Source organism: Heterodontus francisci, chromosome 22 (genome assembly GCF_036365525.1).
Source record: "Heterodontus francisci isolate sHetFra1 chromosome 22, sHetFra1.hap1, whole genome shotgun sequence".
Taxonomy (NCBI): Eukaryota; Metazoa; Chordata; class Chondrichthyes; order Heterodontiformes; family Heterodontidae; genus Heterodontus; species Heterodontus francisci.
The window spans coordinates 61,536,653-61,560,090 of record NC_090392.1 but is presented as its reverse complement, the minus strand read 5'-3'; the positions used below and the strand labels follow the sequence as shown (position 1 = coordinate 61,560,090).

The 23,438-nt window shown below is 43.0% G+C and overlaps 1 protein-coding gene across 6 annotated transcripts in view; it reads left to right on the top strand.

Moving 5' to 3' along the window:
- igsf9bb (immunoglobulin superfamily, member 9Bb) overlaps positions 1–23,438 on the top strand; it is a 665,840-nt gene that overhangs the window by 600,409 nt on the left and 41,993 nt on the right. For all 6 annotated transcript variants that reach the window (XR_010977166.1, XM_068053913.1, XM_068053912.1 and 3 more), the window contains 3 exons: positions 8,536–8,762; positions 11,884–11,968; positions 12,093–12,254. Coding sequence is in view for 5 of the 6 variants with exons in the window: in XM_068053913.1 (XP_067910014.1) it covers positions 8,536–8,762; positions 11,884–11,968; positions 12,093–12,254 (474 nt within the window). In the remaining variant the exon portion in view is untranslated. The remainder of the gene's footprint in view (positions 1–8,535; positions 8,763–11,883; positions 11,969–12,092; positions 12,255–23,438) is intronic.

Genomic DNA, 23,438 nt, shown 5'->3' with positions numbered 1-23,438 from the left:
TCCGTGGAGGCGGGCAGCCAATTAAGGCCCCACTTAGATGCCATTTTCAGACACTGATGGCATTTTCTGGGCATCGGACCAGCTACCCGCTGAGGCTGGAGGTCAGCAGCAACTTGGAAGCAGCCTCCTGGTGGCAGCTTGGAGGGTCATCTGTGTCTCATCTCACTGGCCTATTGAATGAGCTGCAAGTATGAAAAGGCAGTCACGGCCAAAACCAATCTTGTGGATGGGTTTCTCCTCCACACTGATGTCCCTAACAATTGTGGGCCTTCTCTAATTTTAAAGCTTCAGCAGGCTTCTGAAAGGTGAGCCGTCGCACTCACCTTTCTGCTTCAGCAGTTTTACAAACAGAGGCATAGAGTACCAAAGCAAAGAAGTTATCAAGAATCTTTACAAAACACTGGTTCAGCCTCAGCTAGAGTATTGTGTTCAATTCTGGGCAATGTACTTTAGGAACGAAGTGATCACTTTAGAGAGGGTGCAGTAAAGATTTATGAGAATGGTTCCAGGGATGAGGGACTTCAGTTATGTGGTTAGATTGGAGAAGCTGGGGTTGTTCCCCTTAGAGAAGAGAAGGTTGAGAGGAGTTTTCACAGAAGTGTTCAAAATCATGAGGGGTCTAGACAAAGTAGATAGAGAGAAACTGTTCCCATTGGTGGAAGAGTCGAGAACCAGAGGACACCAATTTAAGGTGAATGGCAAAAGAACGAACGGTGAAATGAGGAATAAAGAATTTATGCAGCAAGTGATTAGGATCTGGAATGCATTGTGTTACGGTCAAGCAAGGAGGGGTTGAAGGGGTTCCCTCTTTTCCCTCCTTGTTTGACCACAATAGGTTTAATTCTTTCTTAAAGTGGATGTACTGGCCAATTCAGTAGGTGTTTGATTACTGACTTGCTATGATCATAGCAAGAACCAATTGGACAGGTTTTCTTGAGTTTAACAAAGAAAGAGGATAACTTGATTGTACCTAAACTGAACTAATAAAATAATAAACAATGTGCCAACTTTCACTCACACACATACTCTGGAGGTTTACACATACAACAATAGCTTACAGAGTGGGGAAAGGTAGATTGGTTGAGTTGGAGTGCATAAAGAAGGCATACAGTCTGTGGAGATTGGTGATTTGGCTGGCTTCTAGCCCACTTAAGTGGTCCTGAAGTTTTTAGTTTGAAGAGGTAGATGACTGGTCTGGTAAGTCTCTTGGAGATAGCAGTACAGATGATTTCCTCCAACAGGGTTTTGGATTGTAGCTGGAGTTTGCAAAGGTGGTCAGTCAACGAGCAGGATTTGAAAGCTTTCGAGCTGGAATGGAGAGAGAGAGAGAGGAATCCCCACTTAGGGTCTGTTCATCTCAGAGTCCAGTTGCTTCTCCCTTTGCTGCAAAGAAAAACACCAGCTTAAAACCACAGATGGGGAGGGGCTTGTCACATGACAGTCACTCTGATTCAAACATAGCATTTAGCAGTATTTCTTCTTCTTGCTAAAGAAAAACAGTTCCCTTAAACTTCCTTGGTTCTTGTTATTAGCAAACATTTCTTCTATCCTCACAAGCATTGCAGTGTAGGATACAGTGTTGCAAATTAGTGATCATCTTAAGCTGAAAGGATGACTTTGCTGGCAGCTTGTCTTTTAAAAATGTCTTTTAAAAAAATGTCTTTTAAAACCAGTATAAATTCAGATCTCCAGCCAGTGGACCAAAGAAAATTATCAATCAAGAAAACAGCATAACAACTGCCTGAGAGTGTGGTAGAGGCAGATACAATCGTGGCTTTAAAAAGGAAATTGGATAAGCACCTGAGAGGAAAATATTTGCATGGCTACGGAGAAGGAGCAAGGGAGTGGGACTAGCTGAATTACTCTTGTAGAGAGCCAGGACTGAGTCAACAGGCCAAATGGCAGCAACCTGTCCTGTAACCATTCAATGATTCTATTCTACGATTATCATCAGTACAAAGGGAAAGTTAGAAGAAGTGTTTTCACTTAGAGGATTATTATAACGTGGGCCGGGATTTTATCTGGGCAACGGGGGTCTCGCCCTACAGCAAAAGCGCTGGCGAGAGCCCCTCGATGCCCCTTCTGTGGAAGGCCCGCTGAATCAAGTGCCAATTAGGCACTTAAGTGGACAGTGGTGGACCTTCCACATAATCAAGGACCCTTGTGACAGAAGTCCCGCCCTCTGAGAGATGCTGGCCAGTCAGAGGTCGGCAGCTCTTTACCTGAACAGCGCCACCACAGAGGCTATGGCTGCTGCTGATGGAGCACCTACCTGAGGCCTAGGAGCAGTACTAGACCCAGGCTGCAGGTAGGTCAGAGCAGGAGGGATCTCAGAGGGTGGGGGTCGTGGGGTATAAGTGTAGGGGGGGTCAGCAGCAAGGGCAAGGGGTGGTTCTCAGCAAGCAACCCCTTCCCGATGCCAGGTCCCTTGATCAGGCACTAGGTGCCTTTTTGAAGAGGGCCCTCCAACCCATACCCAGAGCTGGCAAGCAGCTCGCATGTTTTTTTCTTGCCCTGCTCCCCATGCAGCGACAGGCCGGCCCACTGCTGGGCTAATTACGGCAGTGGCATTAATTGCCCACCGAAGAGCCTCAATTGGTGATGGGGCAGAAGGCCCTTCACAGGCCTTCCCACCTTGGGCTTAATTTCAGCTGAGCTGGGAAGGTGGCAATGTTCCCCACCCCCCAGCCCCACCACCATCCCAACCAATGGCATGCTCTCCCTGCCTCCAAACTTGCCACCGGGGGTGAGGGGGGGGGTGGTTGGAAGGAGAGGGGAGACCATAAAATACCCCCTATGGAATGCTTCACCACAGGTTATTATTGAGGTAGATACTATAACATTATTTAAAAGGGAATTAGATAAATAAAACATCTAAAAGTAGCTGTGAAAAGGGCAGAGAGATGGGAATTAGTGTAGATACTAGAACAGGTATAGTGAGCTGAATGGCCTCCTGTGCTATAGTTTCTATGATTAAGGCCTGCTCCCATTGTTTTCAATGAAGAGTGAAGTACCAGCAAGGTCCACCTCTGAGATTGAAACACAATAAAAGAGTTGCAGTCCTAAAACCTAAACATTAAAATCAATTAAACCAAAAACCTTGCAATAATAATGAATATATTAGTTTAAAATGTCATTAGCCGAGGCATAGACTATAAGAGCAGGGAGGTTATGATGGAGCTGTATAAAATGCTAGTTAGGCCACAGCTGGAGTACTGTGTACAGTTCTGGTTACCACACTATAGGAAGGACGTGATTGCACTTATGTTTGGCCTCAGTGACGATGCAAGAAAACTGAGTGCCCATAATGATGAAGATGTAATAATGGAGCTCAGGGTATGTGTACAGGTAGTCCTGACTTAGCAGTTCAACTGTTGTTACTTTTTAAAATAGAGACATTATGTTGAAGCTTTTCATCTTGCACTCATCAGGACAATCTGCAAGAATACCAAAGTAAGGGAAAATAACAAATTTATACGGTATGAGAAGAGAATGCTGATTGCTTGGCAAGTGAACTGTGATTGTTAAGGGCATTGCCATGGACAATGCACCAGTTAATGGTGACTGACAGTTAACCTCCAAGCTTTGTTTGAAATTTAAACCATGCAGCTTGACTGATTGGTCAAGGCATTGCCCTGAGGAATGAACCAGCGAATGGCTGTCACTTATTTTGTTTAGCTGAAACAGGCGCAATGTTTGTACATATTCTTTCTGCCTACAAAGAACAGGGCCCTGTGTATTAATATATGTAGCTTCCAGTATGCGCAAATGCGCCACAGTGTGAGCCCGACTGACAATCATAAATTGGTTGTCAGTGTAATTCTTAGCACACTGAGGATTATTTAGCAAATGTTGTCCAATCTAATGTTGGACACTGGGTTTTGAGTTTTGCAAACATGGGCTGGTTGGGTACAGCCTGTACCTTGCCCATTGTAAACAGCGGAAGGGACATGTTGTTTGATATGATCTGCCAGTCTTTGGGACATACAGCCTATATACCCAGCATCACGCTGGCATTGAAAGTCAAATATCACATTACTCATTTGTGTGATAGGCAGGATGTCTTTTTGGCTTGACGGCAGCATACTGTTAGTGGCGAACACCACACGTGGTGTTACTGCATAGTAGCAACGTGAAACAACTATCTTAACCTGTAGCTCAAATTTTTGGGATACATTCCCCTTCCAGGGTAATTTGAGGTAGACTGGGCACTTTTCAGGGCTGAAAATGGCAGCCTTAGGCCCGTTCATCAGTTTGCGTGATATACAGCGAGAAATGATCTCATCAGGGTAGCCTTTGGTGTGCCTTCATAACCAAATCAAATGGGAAGAGGTATTTGCTGCGTTCGAACTCCTCTACTCCCAACTTTCCTGCCACAAGCCACCATCCACTGGAGATGCTGAATCCTTGAAAGCACGCCTCACTGATCTAGCGCACGCATATTGTGGGATTCCGAATGACATGTCTGATTTGCACATGCAATGTGAATGTCTGACAGCGTTGTGAGGCCTTAAGACCAGCCCAGGCATACACATCAGTAAACCTAACAAAGGGATGGGAATAGTCATCCTTAACAAGCACGACTATGTCAACAAAATGCATGGCATTCTTAATGATGGGTCCCAATTCGTATCGGACCTGTCGCTCAACACGACTGGACAGCCTTGCTCGTAAGTAAGCTAAAAAAATGTCTGCTGGACTTGTGAAAGAGCAATGAGCTGCCAGGTGATATATGTGACAGAGCTCGTCCTCACGTCACGCTGCATCCGTGTATGTATGGACTGCCCAAGACACACAAAAGTGATGTCCCTCTACGCCCTATCTTGTCTATGACCAGTTCTGCACAACATGAATTGGCCAAATGGTTGGGTGAATTGTTAGAACCAGTTTTGAGCAAGTTCTCCACATACATGGTGAAGGATTCCTTCACATTTGCAAAGACCATACAAGACTTGCATAGCGATAACAATGCCATTTGCTAGCCTATTCACCAATGTACCACTTAAGGAAGCCATAGATATTTGCTTTGCAGCACTATATCATGGCGACCTAGACCCACCACCATTGCGTGAATCAGTATTCATTGAACTTATGAACTCGGCAACTTGTGCAGTTTTAACAACACTATGTATGCCCAAATAAATAGTGTTGCCATGGCATCTCCTCTAGGCCCAGATCTCGCAAACAGCTTGGTTGGGTTCCATGAGAAACGGGTCTTTGAGGGAGTGACACCTAACCTCCTACCTCTTGCATATTTCCAATATGTAGATGATACGTTTGTATATTTGAATCCGCAGTTGCATGCAGGAATTTCCTTACACGTCTTAATGGGCTCCATCAAATTCTGTACTACCAAACCGACTATTTGTTGTTACTTCCTTAGTGCATTCAATTTGCTTACTCACGTTAATTGGCAACATGTGCCAGTGACTCCCATGATACTGAACACATTATAATGTACATCTTAAATCCTATATGAATGCTGTTGTGATAGTCCCTGGCTGTATGTATAATAGGGACTATCAGGATAAAATTTCCCAGAATTGTACACAAACGTCTAATGATGTGGAGCACAATGACCTGACTGCATTACTCATCAAGTAGGTTTTGCTATGTTTTCTTAAAATCTTAATTACAGCAAACAAACTATAAACAAGGCTTCATGAAAGATTAAATTGGGATATAATTTCCATAGGAGCTCAAACTATTCTCTAGTGCCCATTAAGTTATTACCTGCCATTAGGGCAGGTCTTTCACAATGCATCCCCTCACGCAAAAAATGGAGTAAACAATGCCTATTTGATTTGAAAGATATTATTTTTTCTACGCATGATGCATACATTTATAACACTGTACAATCTCAATTAATTTCAACAATTTTCTGCACAAACAGAAAGAACTTGCCATGATAAATTATATGGTGTCTGACACAACATAACTACCTTCCACAGTGCTACACAGGCAATAAATATTTTTTTAGAGTGTAGTCCCTTTTGTAACATAGGAAATGCAGCAGCTAACTTTCCCAAAGCAAAGTCCCACTTACAACAGAGCTAACTGACCAGATAATCTGCTTTAATGATGTTACTAGAAAGATAAATATTGACAGAACTTCAGGAGACTTCCCCTGCTCATCTCAAATAATGTCATGGAATATTTAATGCCCTCCTGAGAGGGCAGAAATGTCCTCGGTTTAATATCTGAAAGCTAGCACCTCCGACAATGCAGCCTGAATTATGTGCTCAAATTCTGGATTGAACCCATGACTTTCTGACTCAGAGGCCTGAGTTTTTCAGGTGAGCCAAGGATGATAAATAAATATCCAACAATACTTGGTAACTTTTTTCAGAGTTTTATTCTGTGTTCACCAATCTCTAGAAAAGCTTGTTCCAAAATGCTACAATCCAGGTATTGAAAGAGTTTCCTCTAAAAGTTACGTCGGTATTGTATGCTGTGCTTAAACTTAGAAGAGTCACTTTGGCAGTTCTGAGCCCAAGACCCTAGAGTGCCAGTTTCTCAACCAAATGGTCACAAGTTTCAGTTACAGCACTGTCCCCCAAACCTGGCTACTAACCATTAACTGGAACTCTTACAATAGCAAAAAACTGTGGACGCTGGAAATCTGAAATAAAAAGAAAAAAATGGTGGAAATACTTAGGAAATTGGGCAGCATCTGTGGGAGAGAAATAAAGTTAACTTTACAGGTCGATGACCTTTCAACTGGAACTCTGAACAGTTCTCAGCATAACCGCCAGACGTCAAGACTTGCTATAGAATTACACTTCATGGAGCAGAAAGGAAAGTGATCGTACCTGCCTCACAACTTCAGCTGCTCCTGAATCGACCTGCAGACTGACCTTGTGTCCCAGGTAATAGGTGACAGCTGCAAAAGGCTTGCGATCATGCCTGCCACTGTACACAACTCGGGTAGGGAGCAGAGAGGTCAGGCTAGGAGCACGATCTTAGTTTTAAAAAAATTAAACTTTTATTAGAAAACAGTGGAGTAAGTGTTTGCCTTCACCACCTGGGTAGTAATCTAGCGGAGCAGATCACCTGCTCATTGTAGAATTAATTCTGTCAAAAAATGATTAGTTTGCATTATATGTATTTTGTTAAAAGTTGAAAACTGGATTAGAGTGGGACATACCATTGCTATACATCAAATGGGCTACATGAGGAGTTATCAAAGGTGAACGAGATCTAACTGCTATCACTGTGGTGAGTCTCAATGCCCAAAATCTGAGCTAAAGTTTGGAGCTGGGCAGGGTTCATCAAATGATACCAAACACACTGCTGGACAACCATGCTCAAGTTTCTGTTCCCAGTTGTCTCCTCTCTCATCCTTTCCTCTCCTGAAGATGGTAACTTTTGTTATAGCTGCACAGAGTTTTACCAGTTTACTCAGTTGTGGGAGCCGAGATGATGAGGTTAGGCGGAGTTTTTGATCGCATTGGGGGAGTTTTTTTTATTCGTTTAAGGGATGTGGGCATCGCTGGCTCAGCCAGCATTTATTGTCTATCCCTAATTTCCCTTGAACAGAGCGGTTTGCTAGGCCATTTCAGAGGGCAGCTAAGAGTCAACCACATTGCTGTGGGTCTGGAGTCGCATGTAGGCCAGACCAGGTAAGTACAGCAGATTTCCTTCCCTAAAGGACATTAATGAACCAGATGGGTTTTTACAACAGTCGACAATGGTTTCAAGGTTACCATTAGACTAGCTTTTTAATTCCAGATTTATTAATTGAATTCAAATTTCACCATCTGTTGTGGTGGGATTCAAACCCATGTCTCCAGATCACTAGCCTGGATTACTAGTCCAGAGACATTAGCACTATGCCACAACTGTACCAATTCCTTACTGCACTCAATGCCCAATGCACATATTTTAAGTAAAGTCTAAACCTGGGTGATTTTGCCCTTTCTAAGACCTGGGGCTTGAGGGCAATTAGAACCTCAGTTGAGATTAGGTAACGGGTGTAGACCAAGATTGAAGCTGGATCTTTGTGGTCTACATGGTTCAGGACCATGCCACACAATACGTTTAACCCATCAAGAGGTTTCATTAGGCTTTAATTTTTCTCATTTTTATATGAAAGCTTTCTAAAAAGTTCAATTACAGCTGCACTTGCCTTGTTTTTTATATAACATTTTAAAGTCAAAAGTACAATTGCATAAACATGACAGCCCATCGGACAGCAAAATGTTAAGAGAAAAGTTCAAGTTCAATTCAAACTCATTTAAACAACAGGCATCCGATACAACACCCAAAAATCTTGCTCAATCACTGCAATTTAACCCCTCTACTTCCAATGACTGTACAGAGACTGAATAGAGGCAACACCCCATGAAGAATAGGGAAGCAAAACATATGGTGGAAATATGTGAAAAGTAATGGATTTCTAAGCACTGAAATGTGTAATGCAGTACATGTCCAGGGCTATGCATTGACCATCAGCTTCAGGGTGTACTTCATGATGCTGCAGCTATTACAGGATACGTGTAGCAGAAGAGTTTATAATCTTGATCATTCTTTCAGCTTTCCCCGTTACGACCCGAGAACCACTGGTGCTGCTTTCTCCACCAAGGTGCCTAACAGCCAATCGAACACACCAAGGAGTATTGCTGTCTTGGCTCTCACCGGCCAACCATAGCTATCCGATTGACCATTATATCATGGAATTCCATGTGGGAGATAGGTGGGAGATTCTAGACGAAGCAATACCAGGGACTGAAACTGAGCTGCTGACCAAGGAGTTAACACTGGTAAGACATTGCCAAGCTGCTTCTGAAATGATCTGAATGAAATTCACAGTGGATACATGAATGGAGTGATTATTTTGACGGGAAGTTTAAATAATGATGACCGCCTCATAAGTTAATATTTTCCTCTCAATCGCCAAGCAACTAGTTTCAAATTCCAGCAAAAAAAACTGTAAATATGTGTTTGCTGCCACTTGCAATCCATTGCGAGTTTTAGTGCAGAAAATGAGTCTGCCGTAATATTGGGTGCCCTGGCTGATATTTGGTCCAGGACAAGGTAAGTCAGTGTGTGGGGAATCCAGAGTGGTAGTGAACCAAGCCTGGTTTCGTAGAGCTCAGGGCAGCACTTCTGTCCCACTTGGCCCCACAGAAATAACCAGAAACTTAGCTGTCAGCTCCTCTTTGGCTGGACCAGCAGCTGATCCTGGGCAGACCATGTGCAGTCCACACTCTGCCCAGTACTCTCCTAATTTGGTGAACGGGCTGCTATGTACACTATTTTAAATGAGCTACCTGCCTGATTCAGTTGGGCATCCCAGAAAGCCAACAGTAGGCCTGAAGGAAGATTGCAGCAGCTACATTGACAGCAGGAACAGGAAGGTCAGTCATTGCCCACCATATTTGGGGAAACTATTAACCCTATTTCCTTGCAAAAAGGCCTCAAAATCTATCACTCCGAAGGTACCACAGATATTCGGCCTAATATACTGAAAATAAGGAAGTAAAATTGTTTCTAAGTGCTAGTCCTTGGATGGCTAATTTGAGCTGTCCCTGCATCCACCTGCAACCTGACCCCATTTTCATGGTGATGCATGGCAAGAGTGACAACTGCAAAGGCATACAATCATGCCTGCTGCAGTGTGCGCAATTCAGAGAATGGGAGGACCATAAGAACATAGGAATTGCTCGACAAAAACAGACCAAGGTCCATCTAGTTTGCCTTCAACCAGCCTGACACTCACATAATACAATGATAATGGAGTTACTGACTAATCTTAGCAAACTTTCTCTAGAGATGTCAGACTAGGAGAGATGCCTTACACTAATTATGCTAAAAAAATTAAATATTTATTACAAAACAGTTTTTTTTATCTTCATCGCCTAGGCAGTAATAGAGGAGTGAATCATTTGGCCCCTCGAACCTGTTCTGCCGTTCAATGAGATCATGGCTGATTTGCAACCTAACTCCATGTACTGCCTTTGCCCTACATCCCTTAATATCTTTGGTTAACAAACATCTATCAAACTCAGATTTAAAATTAACAATTGATCTAGCATCAATTGATGTTTACAGAAGGGACTTGCAAACGCCATTTACATTTAGAAGTTTTTCCTATTTCACTCCTGAAAGGTCTGACTTTAATTTTCAGACTATGCCCCTAGTCCTAGACTCCCAACCAGCGCAAATAGTTTCCCTTTATCTCCCCTATCTGTTCCTCTTAATATCTTAAAAACTTGGATCAAATCACCCCTTAACCTTCTAAATTCCAGAGACTACAACCCTAGTTTGTGTAATCTCTCCTCATAATTTACTTGGAGTTCAAGTATCATTCTGGTAAATCTATGCTGCACACCCTCCAAGGCCAGTATATCCTTCCTAAGATATGTTGCCTAGAACTGCTCACAGTACACCAGGTGTGGTCTAACCAGGGCTTTGTATAGTTGAAGCATGGCTTCTAGCTCTTTGTATTCTAGTCCTCTGGACATAAAGGCCAGCACTTCAGAAGCCTTTTTTATTTTCTGTACCTGCTCTTGACATTTTAATGATCTATGTACCTGGACCCGCCCAGTCTCTTCAGACATCCACTGTTTCTAGCTTTTCACCATTTAGAAAGTAAATACCGTTTACCATTTTAAGGTCCAAAGTGGATGACCTATATTTGCCTTCACTGAACTCCATTTGCCATAGCTTTGCACTTTCACTTAATCTACCAATGTCTCTTTGTAATTTTATTCTTCCATTTACACTGCTTACAATGCTGTCTATCATTGTGTTATTGGCAAATTTGGATATGCGGCTTTCTGTTCCATTATCTAAGTCATTAATAAATACAGTGAATAGTTGATTCCCTAACACAGATCCTTGCGGGACACTACTAGTCACATCCTGCCAATTAGAGTACTTGCTCATTACCCCTACTCTCTGTCTCCTGCCGCTCAGTCAATTTCCTAACCAGCTCAATAATTTGCAAAACATAGCTAACAGTCTCTTATGAGGTACTTTATCAAATGCCTTCTGGATGTCCATATAAATAAAATCCATATATATTCCCCTGTCCACTACTTTAGTCATCTCTTCAAAAAATTCAATCAGGTTCATCAGGCATGATCTATCCTTTACAAATCCATGTTGGCTCTGTCTGATCTGCTGAAAATGTTCAAGGTGTTCAGTCACCTTATTCTTAATTATTGACTCTAGCAATTTCCAGACAACAGATGTCAAGCTAACTGATTTAAAATCCCCTGGTTTCCCTCTTTTCACCTTTCTTAAATAGTGGAGTGGCATGTGTAGTTTTCCAATCTAAAGAAACATTTCCCAAATTGAGAGAACTTTGGAAGATTATAGTTAGGGCATCTTCAATATTCTCATCTATTTCCTTTAAAATCCTTGGATAGAAACCATCTGGTTCTGGGGATTTGTCACTTTTTAGTGCCATTATTTTCTTCATTACTGATATTTTGCTGACATTAATTTTGGTGAGTCACTGTTGGTGATTCAATCTTAGTTTCCTTGGGATGTCCAGCATGCTGATCTCTTCCTCTACTACAAATACTGGCAAAATGTAATTATTTAACGTGTCCGTCATTTCCTTATTTTCATTCACAAGATCACCGTTATCAGTTTTCAAGAGGCCCATGTTGCTCCTAACCACCGTCTTTTTCCTAATATAATTGTAAAAAAAAATTGTGTTCATTTTGCTATGCTTTACAAGTTTCTTTGCTGTCCCTTGAAAGTTTTTTCCTGCTCCTTTTTGTAGCACTTACTATCTGTTTTGTCATCTTTTGCTTTTCTTTGTGTCTTTCCTATTTGCCAGGATTTGTGCTATTTCTGCATGTTTTAATGCTTTTTTATGCTTTACAAATGACAGAAATGAGATGCAGATTTGTTTCCTCTTCCTCTCAGGACTCCTGGTATGAATTCCGTGTGATGGCTGTCATGCAGGACCTGATCAGTGAGCCAAGTAATATAGTTGGTGTTTCTAGTTCAGGTGAGATGCATGCACCTTCTATATGATGCAGACTCTGTTGGTCTAAGTGATGTTAAAAATTGTTCAAATGTAAGGCCAGTAAATTCATTGTTGTTTCCTCTTTACACATTTTCTGTTCTTTTAGATGTCTTTCCACCACCTGAAGTGCCTGAGGAAGGCCTGGCCCGCCCAGTCGTGGCTGGGATTGTTGCCACCATCTGTTTCCTAGCGGCAGCCATTTTATTCAGTACCTTGGCTGCTTGCTTTGTTAACAGGCAGCGGAAGCGGAAGAATAAGAGAAAGAGGGGTAAGTAGGAGCTGTACTTTTAAAACACTTTAATTAGGAAAAGTATACAGTGACATTCAAGAGAAAGACACTCATGCTGTCTGGAAATCACAATTTAAATTGGCTAAATGAATAAGGCTGGCACTGTGACGCTGCAAGTTGAAGCACTGATGTGCAGTACCAGTAGACAGGAAGACACTGGTCCATATCCTTACTCCGTTGAGTTTCTGATGCCACCCACACTACCTAGTAAGGAACTAAGCAAAAACTTAACATCAGATTGGAGGGGAAATAAGGATACATGACTCCACTGAGCCAATCTCCTACAGATCTGGGGCTGGATTTTCAAATGGGGGTTGGGAACCTAATGCACAGATAATTTCCTGGTCCCGACCCCGCGCCGCTATCTTCAAATGTAAATGCCCTAATCATTCCGGCAACGCCGCAACGAGCTCAACGGTCAATTTTTGGCGCCGAGCATCACCAGGAGGCGGGAGCTGCCTGCAGATTTCGAGCGGCAATGGGAGACAGCAGCCATGATGGGTCCTGCTGCTGCCTTGCAGAAGAGAGCAGGCAGCTCCTCGGAGGGCCAGCAGCCTCAATGAGCACGAAAGTGGCCAAACGGCCAAGTGGAAGGTGAGACGCACGATCGGTGCAAGATCCCCCAGCTCCCGAAATTTTTCAATATCAAAAAAAAACGTTACCTTCTGCCCGCTTTGAATCCAACAGCACCAGACTGTTCGGATTCGGCATTTTCAACTTTGGAAATTGCCTTCTGGCTCTCCCCAGCCCATTAAAAAGCATCTTGATGATCTTAAAGGGCTGTTAATTGGATGCGAGGGGGTTCCCCATTCCCTCGCTCCCGCTCTCCGCTTGAAAATTGTGCCACGTTCTGGAGACGGCGGGATCCAGTGCCAACCTCTGGGAATGCGATTTTCAAATTAAACCCACACCTCTTCTTGACCCCACCAGCAATTGAAAATCCCAGTCTAGGAGTCTATTTAAGGTAGTATTGGCTGTAGTATGGGAGATTACTCCTCATCCAGCCTTTGGGACACACAAAATAGCTCAGTGACTCTTTGATGAGAGAATTAAGGATGAAAGGATGTTTGTCCTGATCAAAGAGTAAATATCTTTACCAAAACAAAAGCTAAGTAATTGGTTTTCATATTTTATCGATAAGAAGTATTCAAATATTCTTTGATCCACTGAGGGAGACTGAATAATTTATTGCAATGATAACCTTTGAAATTCACTATTTTAGAAAACGTATTTGGAACAGTCTGTGATGCAGGTTCAGTTGAAAGACTTTCACCCAGCGTGCACCACCAGTCTATTACAAGACTCTCCAAAATACTAATTCTTTCTGCCCAGCAACGATTCAATAGTTGGAGCATGTTTCCTTTAATCTGTAGATTCTTTTCTGGCAAATGTTTAAAATCAAAATTAATTAAATCATTCAATTGATCTTGATTGTGAATGGTGTATTATTGAGAGTAGGTTGATATGAAGCTGGCTGCTCTTTTCTTCACTTACTTGTCGATGATGCCACCTTATTGGACTCGGACAAATCCATCACCTGGTTTGAAATGTTAAAGGATTGAACTCCAAAGTTTATATGAATGTAACAGCTAATGCCTTGATCAGTTTGTAGGTGCATTTATTTGGCTTCCTAAAATATAAATAGTTTAAACAATCATTCCACTGCCAGTGACTCCCTGACCTTCTTGTATCCAGCTTGTCATCTGGTGCAATAATCCTTCCTTTTCCTATCTTATGCACTGCGCAAGAACTGGGTGAAGAAATGTGGAGAAGAGGAGAAAACCAGGGCAGTCACCTTGTTAAATGAGGATCTGGAGTAGGCAGGGTCAAAGGAAAAACAGTAGCTACCAATCTTAGAACAGTGACTGCACTTCAGAAGTACTTAATTGGTTGCAAAGTGCTTTGGGACTTCCTGAGGTCATAAAAGATGCTATATAAATGCAAGTCCTTTTATTTGTCAGCTCGTAAAAGTGCCCTTAATTAAAATGAGGTTGTTTCACAAGCCATAGAAACACAAGTTTCATATTTATCCGGTGAACATCTAACAGTTTCTCAATGAAAATAGTTATTGTAGAAGTTAGATGGTTCTATTTCTTTTCTGTTTAGTTTTAATAAAAAGTGACTCCGTAGCAGAAACTGTAAAGAAATCCACAGCAATCTGATATTTGAAATAACTTAAATTTTACATTATTTTCCGGTGTAGTATTTAGTTACAGTGCAGAACTTCCCAACTTAAAATGACTAGCTTGGATATGCTTGATCCTGCTCACTGGGTGTTCGAATGCAACTGTGGATACACAGCCTTACAGCATTTTATCAAACTCCAGATTGTATGTAATGAAGCATGATTGGTGAGTTAAGGCATAAACTGCAAATAAATCCTAGTTCACATTACAATCAATATTCATTCATTTAGCATAGAACAAAAAGTGAAGATATTTATTTTCAATTAAATCTTGATGTTGTTAACAAGCTACTTAACAATAAAAGATTCCTGAAACAAAAACAAGAAATGCTGGAATCACTCAGCAGGTCTGGCAGCATCTGTGGAAAGAGAAGCAGAGTTAACGTTTCGGGTCAGTGACCCTTCTTCGGAGCTGACAAATATTAGAAAAGTCACAGATTATAAGCAAGTGAGGTGGGGGTGGGGAAAGAGATAACAAAGGAGAAGGTGCAGATTGGACCAGACCCACTGCTTTTTTCAGGTTTTTTTTCAGGTTTGCACTTGCTGCTGTTCAATATTCAGTGTATTCACACCTAATCTGTACTAATGCTTTGTCTTTCAACACACCATTAACATATTGTTTGCCTTTGCTCCGTGACCTTTTGGTCAGCTATGTGGCCTGGTCCAATCTGCACCTTCACAGCTCAGTAATTTTGAGGCTGCTGATTAGGGCACATTTCCCAGCTGTTTTGGGTATTTTCTTGGTTCTCAGGTGGGAGTGGTTTTGGTCAGGCTGCATTTATTGCCAATCACTAGTTGCCTTGAGAAAGTGGTAGTGAACCTACTCCTTGAACCGTTGTGCATGCCTTGTGCTTTTTATGTTTCCACAATGATATTAGGTTGGGAATTCCAGAATTTTGAAGGAATAGCAATATATATCCCAGTCAGTTTGGTCTAAGACTACAAAGAGAAATTTGAGGTGATGTTCCTATGACATTGCTGCTGTTGTCCTTCTTGTTGGTTGTGATCATGCGGTTGGGAGATGCTCATTGAAGTAACCTTGACAAATTGCAACATTGCATCATGTAGATAGAATACACTTCAGTTGCAGTGAAGAGGGTGGCTATGGGGTTCAGTGCCAGGGGTGCAGATCAAGCAGATTGCTCTGTTCTGGATGGTGTTGAGCTTCTTGATTGTTGTTGCAACTACAATCATCCAAGTGAGTGCTGAGTATTCCATTACAATCCTGACTTGAAATTTGTAGATGGAGAGGCTTTAGCAGTTTGGGAAATGGGCCACTCATCACAGATTATCCAGCCTTTGCCCTCCTCTTGTAGTCACCGTATAGATATGCCTGCTCCAGTTAAGCTTTTGGTCAGTGATCACCCCAAGATGCTGAGATGGAGGAACTTGATCATTGTAATGTTAAAAATTCTGTGTAGTGCAAATGTGAACTGCCACTTCTCAGCCCAAGTCCACATGGTGTCCAGATACGAGGCTAGAATGCAATGCTTCATTATCAAAGGAGTTCCGACAGGGACCTGAAAACTGTAGAATCATCATCAAGCAGCTGCACTCCTGATCTTGTGATGAAAGGAAGATCATTGATGATGATGATGATGGTTGAGTCTTTGAGGAACTCCTGTAGTGATGTCATCGGGCTGCAATGATTGGCCTCCAATAATCACAATCATCTTCCTTGTTTCAAGTGTGACTCCAGCTACTGGAGGGTTTTCCCCATAATCCTCGTTAACCTCAGTGCGGGGAGAATCCTACATGTAGTACCTCGACTACACTGCCTTACGCCCTGCCTCCTGTAAGGACTCCATTCCACCCTCCCAGTTTCTCCGTCACTGACGCATCTGCTCTGATGATGCAACCTTCCACAACAGCGCTTCTGATATGTCTTAATTTTTCCTCAACTGAGGATTACCCCAAAAGGCCTTCAACCGTGTCTGGCCCATTTCCCACACTTCTCCCCTCACCCCTTTCCCTCCTTCCCAGAACCGCGACAGAGTTCCCCTTGTCCTCACTTTCCATCCCAAGCCTGCACATCCAGAGGATCATCCTCCTCCATTTCTGCCACCTCCAGTGTGATGCAACCACCAAATGCATCTTCCCCTCCCCTCCCCTCCCCTGTCAGCATTCCGATGGGATCATTCCCAACTCGACACCCTGGTCCGCTCTTCCATTACCCCCACCACCTCATCCCCTTCCCATGGCACCTTTCCATGCAATCACAGGAGGTGTAATACCTGCCCATTTACCTCCTCTCTCCTCACTATCCAAGGCCCCAAACACTCCTTCCAGGTGAAGCAGTGATTTACTTGTACTTCCTTCAATTTAGTATACTGTATTCATTGCTCACAATGTGGTCTGCTCTACATTGCGGAGACCAAACGCAGATTGGGTGACCGTTTTGCAGAACACCTCCGCTCAGTTCAAAAGCATGACCCTGAGCTTCCGGTTGCTTGCCATTTCAACACTCCCTCCTGCTCTCATGCCAACGTTTCTGTCTTTGGCCTGCTCCAGTGTTCCAGTGAACATCAATGCAAGCTCGAGGAGCAGCACCTGATCTTTCAATTAGGCACTCTACTGCCTTGCGGACTGAACATTGAGTTCAATAACTTCAGAGCATAACTGGTCTTTTTTAAATATTTTATTTTTTAACCCTGTGCCTGCGTTTCATGTAGTCAGAGCTGTTCATTATTCTGCTGTTAACACTCTCTCTGGACTGATGCTTTGACTTTCACCACAAGCATTAACACACACTTTGCCTTTGTCGCAGGACAGCTTTGTTAATTAATCTCTCCTGCCCTCTGCCCTATCAAACACGGTGGTGGCATCACCCTTTGTTCTCTCCCCCACTCCCTCCCCTTCATTTGCTTAAAACCAAATTCAATACTAACCTTTTCCAGTTATGATGAAAGGTCACAGACCTGAAACGTTAACCTTGCTTCTCTCTCCACGGATGCTGCCAGACCTGCTGAATATTAAGAGCAGGAAAGAATTGGTCGTGATTTTAGGTAGCCTGCTGGACATGTGGTCAAGTCCCACTTGTAAGCAACACAATGTGCCCACCATATCAGGCACAACTACCTGAGAATGACAAAAGAGGCTGAGGCTTTAAATGGAGACTTTGACATAGCCTTGCCATCTGTTCAATGAAGACCTTCAAACAATATCCAACATCTGTATGGCACTGTCGGTGGCTGCCAAATTCACCATTACCGTCAATTGTTAATGTGCCTGGCTTCTTCCAGTTTAGAACTGAGGACATCTGCAGTTTCAGTGAGTTTGCAGCAAGCAAATGGAGTAATGAGTTTATAGGTCCATTATTGCACAGAATTATTATAAACACAACTTCATTATTTTTGCGAAAGACCAATAGCTGCAATGTGATAGAGCAAAGCAATTCTACGCATCTTCCTAGCTCTCCATTTTACACCCATGTTGCCATTCGAGATGATATGTGAACTGAAAGGGAATTTATTCTCTCACTGTACAGCAAAGAAGAATGCAGATGAATGCCTGCTTCTCCAGAAGCTCTCATGATGCCTTAATTTTAAGGAAAGAATTCATGCTACCCTTGAAGGAAAAAGAAGAGTGCAAAGACAGTTCATGGGAGTACAAGAGTACACTCTACAACCATGGATCATGTCACTGGTGCACCACCCACAGACAGAATCAGAGCGCAGGGACAATGAACCATATGCTGCAAGCAGTATGATTACCAAACATACCATTGGGATCTTAAAAAAATACTTTCAGATGTCTCATCTGATTGGAGAAACCTTATAGTGTAATCGTCCCAGTCTGTCCTCCCAACAAGGCTTCCACATAGAATTATCATCTGCTACAAACATACAAACAAGCCTCACACAGGCCAAAGATCAGGATGGTGAAGCCATAGCACAGCCAGAGGGTGAAAGTGGCAATAAGGAATTAGCTGTCGAACTAACATGGCAGGGGAGAGAAATGATGCACCAGGCACCAATTCTTAAATCTGCAAAGTAAGGATGCCCGACCACCTGCTCTTACATTGGGCATCACTGCAGATTCCATAGGCATTCCCACATGCACTATGGCAGACTGAAGTGCAACTGTTCATCAGTGACTGTGTGAATCCAGGTCGTGAAGTCCTCCATTCAGACCTCCTAGTGTGCATTGCATGGACACAGGTGACTGATATGAACAATGTACAGTGTATGAACAGTGTATTTAAATATCTTTAAAAAAATAAAGGGAAAGTATTTTTTTGTTGAAAACAATACCTCTGGTGATAAGGTGAGTACTACTAAAGTGTTTTTTTAAATTCAGTTTAGACTTTAGATTGTAGTGGGTAGAACAAGGCCCCTAGTGTAATTAGTATTTTTTAATTAAGGGAGTAACTAATTAATCGAAGGGTAAGTCATGACATGAGAGCTCAGCCCCGTGATATGCTCCTCCTGTGCTATGTGGGAAATCAGGGATGCTTCCAGTGGCACTAGCCCTGAACTCAGAAAAACCTCCGGAATTCTGTGAATGCTGTCAAGGTCAATAATTTCAAGGATAACCTCTTCAAAAGGAGTCAGTGTCCAAACTTGCTGCAGGCCACCTCCAGTATGGGTTTGTTTGCGGCGATCAAAATGAACGGTACTACAGACGAATTGGAAGTGCATAACACAGTAACCGTGTCATACAGCTATGTAGATTCAGGGGCGCAGCACAAAAAGTGAGCATGCACAGTCTTTGCGTGAAGCCATACACATTGCTGGTCTTAACTATCATGCATCATGTGTTCCTGTTCAAACAAAGCATTCCTTGTCTTGGTTCCGTTACAATAGTACTGCATCCAGCTGAGGTACTCATAGATTTTCTTCATCCAGCATTAAAGGGTTAAACTTTTAGCAAAGAGGATCTTCTGGCATGTGTACTTATGATAGATGATTGTTGTGTTGTTGGCTTACTTTGCAGATTTCTTCAGCAGCCAATGAATGCAGGCATCAGGACACATGGGCACCCACACGACACCTTCGTTCTTATGTCTTGCCTTCTCTGGGGGCCTTAGCCACTGCATACATCCTTCTGCCACCATCCTCCTGCAGTACCAAGTGCTTCTGGTTGCAGGCCTTTTTTCCCATAACATGTGTCCTTCCTTCTGACGCCTTCCCCTAGGATTTCTAGCATCTGGTCAATAAACCATTAAGAGTAACAGGATAACTAAGGAGAGAGTAGGGCCCATAAAAGACCAAAAAGGTAACTTATGTGTAGGGGCGGAAGATGTTGGTATGGTTCTTAATGAATACTTTGCACTGTCTTCACAAAAGAGGAAGACAATGCAGATATTGTAGTTAAGGAGGAGGAGTGTGAAGCATTGGATGTGCTAAACATAAGGAGAGAGGAAGTATTAATGGGATTAGCATCCTTGAAAGTTGATAAATCAGAAGGGCCAGATGAAATGTACCCTAGGCTGTTAAAAGGAGCAAGAGAGGAAATAGCAGAAGGTCTGACCATCATTTTCCAGTTCTCACTGGCTACAGATGCGGTGTCGGATGATAGGAGAACTGCTAATGTTGTGCCTCTTTGTAAAAAGGGGGCGAAGGATAGACCGAATAATTACAGGCCAGTCAGTCTAACCTCAGTAGTGGGCAAATTATTGGAATCTATTCTGAGAGACAGGATAAACTGTCACTTAGAAATGCACAGGTTAATCAAGGATAGTCAGCATGGATTGTTAAGGGATGATCTTGTTTGACCCACTTGATCGAATTTTTTGAAGAAGTAACAAAGAAGATAGATGAGGGTAGTGAAGTTGATGTGGATTTTAGCAAGGCTTTTGGCAAGGTCCCACATGGCAGACTAGTTAAAAAAATAAAATCCCATGGGATCCAGGAAATGCAGCAAGTTGGATACAAAATTGGCTCAGTGGCAGGGAACAAAGGGTAATTGTTGACGGGTGTTTTAGCAACTGGAGGGCTGTTTCCAGTGGCATTCTGCAGGGCTCAGTAATGGGTCCCTTGCTTTTTGTGGTATATATTAACGATTTGGATGTAAATGTAGTGGGCATGATCAAGAAGTTTGCAGACGACACAAAAATTGGCTGTGTGGTAGATAGCGAGAAAGATAGCTGTAGGCTGCAGGAAGATATTGATGGTCTGATCAGATGGGCAGAAAAGTGGCAAATGGAATTCAACCTGGAGAAGTGTGAGGTGGTGCATTTGGTGAGGTCAAGCAAGACAAAGGAATGCACAATTAATGGGAAAATACTGAGAAGTGGAGAGGAAGTGAGTGACCTTGGAGTGAATGTCCACAGATCCCTGAAGGTAGCAGGACAGGTCAATAAGGTGGTTAAGAAGGCATATGGAATCCTTTCCATTATTAGCTGAGGTAAAGAATATAAGAGCAGGGAGGTTATGCTGGAACTGTATACCTCATTGGTTAGGCCACAACTTCAGTACTGTGTGCAGTTCTGGTCACCTCATTGCAGAAAGGATGTAGTTGCACTAGAGAAAATACAGAGGACATATAGGCTGGGGTTGTTCTCCTTGGAACGGAGAAGGCTGAGGGGAGATCTGATTGAAATGTACAAAATTTTGAAGGGCCTGGATAGAGTGGAGGTGAAGGGACTATTCACCTTAGCAGAGAGGTCAGTGATGAGGGGGCATAGATTTAAAGTGATTGGTAGAAAAATTAGAGGGGAGAACAGGAAAAACGTTTTCACCCAGAGGGTGGTGGGGGCCTGGAACTCACTGCCTGAAAGGTTAATTGAAGCAGAAACCCTCAACTCATTCAAAAGGAGTCTGGATATGCACCTCAAGTGCCGTAATCTGCAGGGCTACGGACCAAATACTGGAAGGTGGGATTAGAATAGGTGGATCATTTTTCGGCCAGCACAGACACAATGGACCAAGTGGCCTCTTTCTGTGCCTTAAATGTTCTATGATTCTATTCTATGATTCTAACCAGGCTTTCCTCACTCCGCAGTGTTCAACAATATAGCACAGTTGATAGCGACCCTGGCCTCCCTAGCACATTTCAGCTATTTAAATTGCATTTTAATTGCATTTCATAGCTGAATGTCAGAATTATTGCTCTGCTGCTCCATTTGGCCTGCTGTGCAATCATTGAATTAGTAGTACGCATTGTAATTCTCAAAAACCTAAAATAATGCTCAGTTAATTACTCAACATGCAGCCACAGCAATAGGCTTCACTGTTTTAAGCACTGTTGGAGTAATATGCCCAGAAATTGAGGAAGGATTTGAGGTACAAATGATTGTCTAGATAAAAAGTACAGTTAAAAGGGCACAGAAAAGTAGAAGGGAAGATTGTAGTATTTTGAAAGCTGAAAAATCGGGAGAGAAACAGTCGGTGGTGAGAATTCCATGGATTCCTGTCTACCTGTCAAGGGAGCGGGGATACAAATCAGAAATGGCTCCTGTTCCTAATTGTTGTTCTGTTGGAGGGATTAAAGGGTTCATTTTCAGTTTAGGCTAAAAAGGAATCAGCCAATCGTTAAACACCTCTTCGGATTTTTGGTTCCATTGTGAACTGATCAGGCTGATTTTTTTTATTCATTCATGGAATGTGCACATCACTGGCTAGGCCAGCATTTATTGCCCATCCCTATTGCCTTTGAGAAGGTGATACTGAGCTTCCTTCTTGAACCGCTACAGTCCATGTGTGGTAGGCATACCCACTGTGCTATTACGAAGGGATTTCCAGGATTTTGACCCAGTGACAGCGAAGGAACGGCGATGTAGTTCCAAATCAGGATGGTGTGTGGCTTGGAGGGGAACTTGCAGGTGGTGGTGTTCCAATGCAGCTGGAGCCCTTGCCCTTCTAGGTCGTAGAGGTCACGGAAGGTGCCCAAGGAGCCTTGGTGCGTTGCTGCAGTGCATCCTGTAAATGGTACACACTGCTGCCACTGTGTGTCAGTGGTGGAGGGAGTGAATGCTTGTGGATGGGGTGCCAATCAAGTGGGCTGTTTTGTCCTGGATGGTGTTGAGCTTCTTGAGTGTTGTTGGAGCTGCACCCATCCAGGAAAGTGGAGAGTATTCCATCACACTCCTGACTTGTGCCTTGTAGATGGTAAACAGGCTTTGGGGAGTCAGGAAGTGAGTTACTCACTGCAGGATTCCTAGCCTCTGACCTGCTCTTGTAGCCACGGTATTTTATGTGGCTACTGCAGTTCAGTTTCTGTTCAATGGTAACCCCCAGAATGTTTATAGTGGGGGATTCAGCGATCGTAATGCCATTGAATGTCAAGTGGAGATGGTTAGATTCTCTCTTGTTGGAGATGGTCATTGCCTGGCACTTGTGTGGCGCAAATGTTACTTGCCACTTATCAGCCAAGCCTGGATATTGTCCAGGTCTTGCTGCATTTCTGCACGGACTGCTTCAGTACCTGAGGAGTCCCAAATGTTGCTGAACATTGTGCAATCATCAGCGAACATCCCCACTTCTGACCTTATGATTGAAGGAAGGTCATTAATAAAGCAACTGAAGATGGTTGGGCCTAGGTCACCAGCTGAGGAACTCCTGCAGTGATGTCCTGGAGCTGAGATGATTGACCTCCAACAACCACAACCATCTTCCTTTGTGCTAGGCATGACTCCAACTAGCGGAGAATTTTCCCCCAATTCCCATTGACTTCAGTTTTGCTAGGGCTCCTTGATGCCATACTCAATCAAATGCTGCCTTTATATCAAGGGCAGTCACTCACTTCACCTCTTGAGTTCAGCTCTTTTGTCCATCTTTGAACCAAGGCTATAATGAGGTCAGGAGCTGAGTGTCCCTGGGGAAACCCAAATTGAGCATCACTGAGCAGGTTATTGCTAAGCAAGTGCCACTTGATAGCACTGTCGATGACACCTTCCATCACTTTACTGATGATCGAGAGTAGACTGATGGGGCAGTAATTGGCTGGGTTGGACATGTCCTGCTTTTTGTGTACGAGACCTACCTGAGCAATTTTCCACATTACCGGGTAGATGCCAGTGTTGTAGCTGTACTGGA